Below are 6577 nucleotides of genomic sequence, written 5' to 3'. Positions count from 1 at the left end.
GCAGAGGTTTTTGCTAAGTTTCACTTGATCTCTATTGTAAACTTTGACTTCACATCAATTCAATGACCAGAAAATAAATATGCTAAAGAACGACTAAAGAGTAACAATCTAAGGGAATCGCATATGTGATGTTCTTGCTGGTGCTGCGGCTACCTGTATAATATGTATAATAATAATATTTCAATTATAATTATATAATAATTGTTTGTTTTAGTAATCCAATGATGTACAGTGAGTCAATGCATCAGTCTAGTAAGCGCAGAAAAGCGGAGCGTTAAAAAGGGAATTCAGAGGACTAAGAGTTGTAAATGAATTCATTTTAGAGTTGGTGGTGTTGTGTGCAAGGAAGAAAGTGACCGATATTCCTGGCGATATTTCAATCTTCTGCAACGGAAGCTGCTGAAATTACATAAATATTTTTCTGCTTGGATATCTCAACGGTGTTATCCCCATAATTTAAGCAACATGACCGTTCCTGGTCTGATAAATGATGCTATGATCAATTGCCGATTTGAGTGCATAACTGCAATAGGGTGAAGCCAGACAATGAAGAGAGTCACCTCCAGCCTTGCACATTTTCATATGAAATTCGAAACACCTTTCTAATAGGACAAATTTAGCGCCTTTGTGCCCGTAACATCTATAGTTCGTGTAAAATGTGTTGTATCGAGGTGACGCGTCGCGTCCTCAGTGATGCCAAACTTTGGGCTCCTCTTTACGGAGCGTGGCAAGATCATCAAACCTGTTTTCATCTTATTTTCCATCGTTTCTCCATAAAATATTGCATGATTAGGAGCAGAACTACTGAGTAGGTGCATAATTGCTTCAAAATTCTTCACTGTATGCAGTTACCTATTTGGTACACGAAAATGTGCGCCTTTCTTTGGGAGAGATGGCGAGCTTCTCGCACTTGACGGACTTCTCTTGTTATCAAGAAGTAGAGATTTTTAGGTATTTGAAAGAACTATTTAACTTCGATTCACACAGTCTTTATCTATTTCTTTTTTTTTTTGAAAGATAGAGAAAATGCTCAAGACCGGCGCCGTGGTTTCTTTTGCTTCAAGCCATGCATCTGTTCGAAGTGCCTCTTCATCCTAAATGACCTAGGGACGAAACACGACTTTGATAACATTAAGTAGTTGATTTTCTTTCTGTGTCGATATTTGTAGCAACGTTACTGCTTTTAAAACAAGAGTAACCCGAAACATGTCATACAGCAGTTAATTTTTCTTATGCTGCCGTTGCTCTAGATACTCTTCACTTCCTGTTCATTTTCCATCGCTCCGACGGTGCTCCGAGATTATTTTAGTAAACCTCTAGTACAAATATATAGTGATGGGCTCCATCTGCTTCGTTACGCTTCATTTTCGTACCCAGATTGAATCAACGGTGTTTCCCATTTTTTTGTTCTTCAAACGACAATAATACCAGTTTATGCTGTTTTTTTGTTTTTGGAATTTTATTCGTTTTATTCGCATTCCCACAGATGTCCCTATTTCTTCTTCCTCCTGTTGTTGTTTGCAATGAAATTCTGTGCTATCTGATATCTTTCTTCGCTTCTTCCATGCCGCACCTTCTCTTTTCTTTTTTTTTGTGATTGCGATGTTGGTTTGTTTAAAGGAAGTCACTTGGTGAAACTTACAAAATGAAGAAGCGACAGGTTCTTCTTGTTTTTTTTTTTTGTCCAAGGGCGTTTTGCTGAAGTCAACAAGCCAAAATAGTGCTATTGTGTGGTAATTCTGTTGTTCGTCAGTTGATGGCAATTAAAATTCGTGATCTGATCTGGGCAGTGTGTTTGTATACATGTACTGATGAAACCTTTTTAGAGAATGTCTGGTGCAAGTGTAACGAGCGCCGATCAGCAGCTCATTAACAAATTCGCACGTCTTCACCAGAGCTTCACGCAAATCAAGGTATCTATTAAAATTTGATTGTAGTCAGTTTTTTAGGGTAGGATGTAGTTGGGGATGGGATGTGGGGACACTCAGCGGCATCCTTATTTCTCGAAGTAAATGATTAGATCAATCGGGGCCCTAAGACCTTACCATTAGTCTTGGACGAAAAAAATGTATGCTTCTATGAAACGTAAGCTAAAGTTGGTGTTCTGAGCCCACCAACTACATTTTCCCTGTTTTTTGTATTACGATAAAATAGCTGGACGGATAAAGTGTCGTTGGGCATGGGGGGGGGGAGGCACTCATTGGCTCTAACTTACTTTTTCCTCTTATTAACGTAAGTTTACATGTCATAGATCCTCTAAGACTAATGCTTTGGCCTTAGGGCCCCGATTGTTTTGCTTATTTACTTCGAGAAATAAGGGCGCCACTGAGTGCCCCCCTCCCCCTCTCCCTCTCTCTCTCTCTCCCCAAAACGACCCTAGCTGAACAATGTTGATAGCTTTTTAACTATGTTTCGAACAAATTCAGAAGCCGTAAGTGCGTCCACTAAGCGAAGAATTACATTAAGTTAAACCTTTGGAGCTTTTGAAACAGTATAGTACATCTGTGTGTATACTGTGACAGAGTCGAAGGATGACCAAATGCAAAATATATGCATTCATTCTCATCAGATTCCGATGAAACTGGCAATTTGAGCTTTTAATCGTAAGCGAAGACACTTCTGAGAATTTGCGCTCTTAAAAGGCGTGTATCACGAGAGTGATTATGTTGAAGTCTTCGTTCAAAAAAAAAAAGAGAGAAGAGGAGTATTAGGAGTGTAGGAGTATGAGCGTGTCCTCCTAATCGTCCTGAAAAGTGCCGTGGAAAAGGCGTTTACTGGTACAAGATTCGCGAAAACGCAAAACCCTTGTCCACGTGCCGGTTGCTTCAGCAGCCTATTCTTTGGTTTTACTTGAAAAAGCTGGTGAGAGGACCTTATTGATTTCAGACCGCTTGCTAGTGTGCTAGTGCTTGCAAATTTCTCAGCTCCGTCTAATACTTGTTGTTCTAAAGGCGAGGTGACGAAGCCGAATAAGAAATTTAAAATTACGAAATTTGATTATAGGAGGAGATCAAAGAACTTTCGAACGACCTACTAAACATCAACGAAGCAGCTGATGAATTATTGTTGTTGGATGAGGAAGATAACGATTCTATCCCTTTTCGAATTGGTCAAACGTTCGTTCATTTTGATAGCGTGAGTTAGAAGTTGTTGTGTTGCAATTTTCCATTCGTTGACTTTCAATTGAAGAAATGTGAGGAGAAATACATGGCTAGTAACCAACCTCTTCATTTTGTATTACATTAGTTCTTATTATGGTAGAAATTACTTCGCAACTTCTGACAATACGACAGGATCGTACTTCCTACCGCTGGTTCTCCCGGTTTGTGCCGAGGATAATTTATGGTGTTTTCTAGAAAATATCCATGCAGTTTACTTCATCGTTTGTAATTAATCGCAGTCATCGTTGTGAGTTTTTAGGACTCAATGACTTCCAAATTAGATCAACTGAGAGAGGAGACGGAGCAAAAAATCAAGCAATTAACGGTGAGACATTTGAACATTTAGCAATTTATCATTTCTTTGGCATTCGGGGTATCACCTATAAATCTTTTTTTTAGGATGAGAATGATTCATCGCAAAAAGAGATGGAGAATTTGAAGAGAACCCTCTATGCAAAGTTTGGAGATCGCATCAATCTCGAATCTGGAAAGGACTAATGAACTATTCGTATCCGTTGTTTCAAATGTTCTCCTTACCAACTTTGTTCATTAGGTGCGATCTTTAATAAATATTCGTTATTCGACTCTTCATGTGGAAAAGTCGTTATCATTCGGTCTTCTCTTATCTTGACCTCCAGTTGTCACACGATTTCTCGAGCCGTTTTGCTATTGGGTGCGCCAAACTCTTGTCACCCTTTTGAACAGCGATTACATATTACAACAGCACTTTCGGTGAAGTGTTTCTCCTTTCACCCGCTCTTTCGACCCGAAGAAGAGAAGTGGTATCGTGTTTTTTCTTCTATGGCTTCTCTCGCTTCATAATTGCATCAATCTCTCCAGATGATGTACGAATTTTCCGCAAATTTGTTTGTATATAGCGCATGTTAGCATGCTACATTTCTTTTGACAACAGTTCACTTTCCTCCAACGGTTTTTATTTGATAGTAAATATTCAGCGAAATCGTGGCTAATACACTTAGAGGTTCCGGTCCAAGTGTTCATGCTTTGCAGATCCCATTGGTGTCTCGGCTTTCCTGGCGCATGCGCAGAAAATCAGCGACCATTTTTCACTAATTTCATACATTAGGTACATCAACAAAGCCATTTGTTAAATCATCCGCCGTGCCGAGCTTGTTGCGAAACCCTATTTTCTATTCTTTATATTTTGCAGAGGAAGCACTAATGAAAAGAGTGAGATTCTTGTAGATTTCAATAGGAATTATTTCAGAAATATCGGCTTGACCCAGATTATTGTTTTCAAAGTTCACAATTAGGTGATATAGTCGGGAACATCTCTGGCTTCACTATCTCATGTACCAATCTGGACGTTCGGGTAGCACCGAACTTTCACACTTCTGCATGAAATAACTCAAATTATTATAAAATTCACAATTCTTCGATTCGCTTGACATTACTGACCAACAAAAATTACTAGTACCTTTTTTATACATTTTTGCTCCAGATTGATATTTTTCCTTTCCGTAACAACGTTTTTTCTCTTTCCCTTTTTCTTCATAGAAATGAAAGTGCTGGTGAAAGATTCGTAGTCTTCTCGCTAAGGAGTCAGTACTTCATTTCTAGGATATTCAAATTTGATTTCACACTTATATCAGTGAGAGTTCTCGATGTCTGCTCTAGCGATCGGATGTCCCTAGACGCAACCAAGAATTCCATCCCAAAATCGATAAATTGAAACCGGATTCGTCTGAGAAGATAGAAACACTGACTTGACTTATTATCTATTCATTATCTATTCTGTTAGCCTTTCCATAGGCCAGTTGCACGTCCGTAAACTTCAAACGATTCTGAATTGAATTGAATCTGGTGGCGCATTTCAAGCGGTGGCGGAATATAGCAGCGGATTAATTGGCACTCGTCAAACACTTCTCGCAAACACTTTATTCATTCGGTAGCGCTATGGTTTGAAAACATTATTCGAAGTATGAATTGTTCTCCACATTGTTCCGCAACAATAAGCTCAGAGTGATGTGCAACGTAAAATGACGTGAACTTCATTGTCGCACTGGTAAAGATAAGGTTCCGCTTAAGACCACGTAAACTGTTAGCTACTACTCCGTTTGGATGCATGTTCAGAGCAGGCGTTTAGATGCATGTTTTTAATTTCTGGAGAAAGGATGTTAGCAACCAGATGAGGTAAACTTGAAAGGAAATAGCTATGCAGAGGGATACGTAGGAGTGAAACGCAGCAAATCTAGTCGTCATGGCCGTGAAACGCTTCAGAACGTCTCATTTACCTCTTGGCAAATCCACTTGGACTTGTTCGATACTACTGCGGCACACCAAATTTACGCCTTAGAACCCTTTTCACCCACTTTATCACTTTCTGTCGCCAGTGGATTGTGGGACCGTTCTCACCCCATATTATCGCTATCTGGCGCAGGCGTACCAGTTCTACCCTCTGGAAACCTTCTCACCCCATTTTATCACTTTTTGGCGCAGGCGCACCAGTTCGACGGTATTTGTTTCTACACTAGAGAGGAGATGATTCATTTAGTCATTCATTTGGTTTCTCCTAGCGTGATGTTGTCGCCGGAGTTGGATTTTGTCTTCCGTGTTATTGATTGTCGCATACATTTTCATTGTTTGCAATGAAATGCCTTGGGGGTGTCTTTTGGTCAATACTCATGTGTGCATATTTCTACAGTTCTTCGAACTCATCTGGGATTAGATTTTGTAAGTCCACGTACCATTTCCTCATGTGTGTTTAGAATCACAGTGACTGGGATATGTGTCAGAAATAGGCTGCAGTTGTCTCATTTCAATCTTCATATTTAAAACATTTGAACGTCTGGATAAGTCGTCCTACTTCGCATTGCATGGGGCGCGGTCTTTTCACTTTCCGATGAAAGACACTTTTCATAAATACAAATTTCCTCACGAAGGGTGACTAGGAAGATTATTCACGGGTAGCAGCTTTTATTGAGGAACCACACCCCTTCCCTTTCCCATTCGTTCATGAATGCTGACAATGATGTCTCAAATATCTCTGCAAAAACACGCCTGAAAAGATGACTTGCACGAAATATTTCTCGTTCTTGGGGCACGTAAGCCACTTTGTAGAAAGTGTTTCGAGGAACATTTGTTGGAGCTCATAGCAGTGTTTTCATCGTGGAGTTGTCGCAGATTTCCATAGATACTTCTACAATTTCTGGTTCGTACGAGGTGCATAACCTCGACACTGCTATATAGCGGAAGTTATCCAGAAATTTCAAAAGGGTGTTGTTGTCCAGCATACTGCCAAAGCTGAACCCAAATAAGTCATTTGATAGAGGGAGCGTTGAATCTCAACCCTCCGTTTCGTTATGCTGAACTGCTGGACACTGCTGACATGAGTTGTTGTTGACATTTGACATTGTTGCTCAGGTCACTCGGTGTCGATAAGCAGTTCACGCAAG

At 40.0% G+C, this 6577-nt stretch overlaps 1 protein-coding gene across 1 annotated transcript; it reads left to right on the top strand.

Annotated features, from left to right (window-relative positions):
- Positions 1-1829: 1829 nt before the first annotated feature.
- On the top strand, positions 1830-3659 carry RB195_003348 (uncharacterized protein; the record flags this gene model as incomplete). The annotated part of the gene is made up of 4 exons (XM_013435728.2): positions 1830-1913; positions 3004-3135; positions 3421-3486; positions 3561-3659. 4 exons carry the CDS (start codon positions 1830-1832, stop codon positions 3657-3659), a joined length of 381 nt encoding a protein of 126 aa, XP_013291182.1.
- Between the last annotated feature and the right edge of the window lie 2918 nt (positions 3660-6577).

Source organism: Necator americanus, chromosome IV (genome assembly GCF_031761385.1).
Source record: "Necator americanus strain Aroian chromosome IV, whole genome shotgun sequence".
Classification (NCBI taxonomy): domain Eukaryota; kingdom Metazoa; phylum Nematoda; class Chromadorea; order Rhabditida; family Ancylostomatidae; genus Necator; species Necator americanus.
This window is presented reverse-complemented; position numbering and strand designations above follow the sequence as displayed.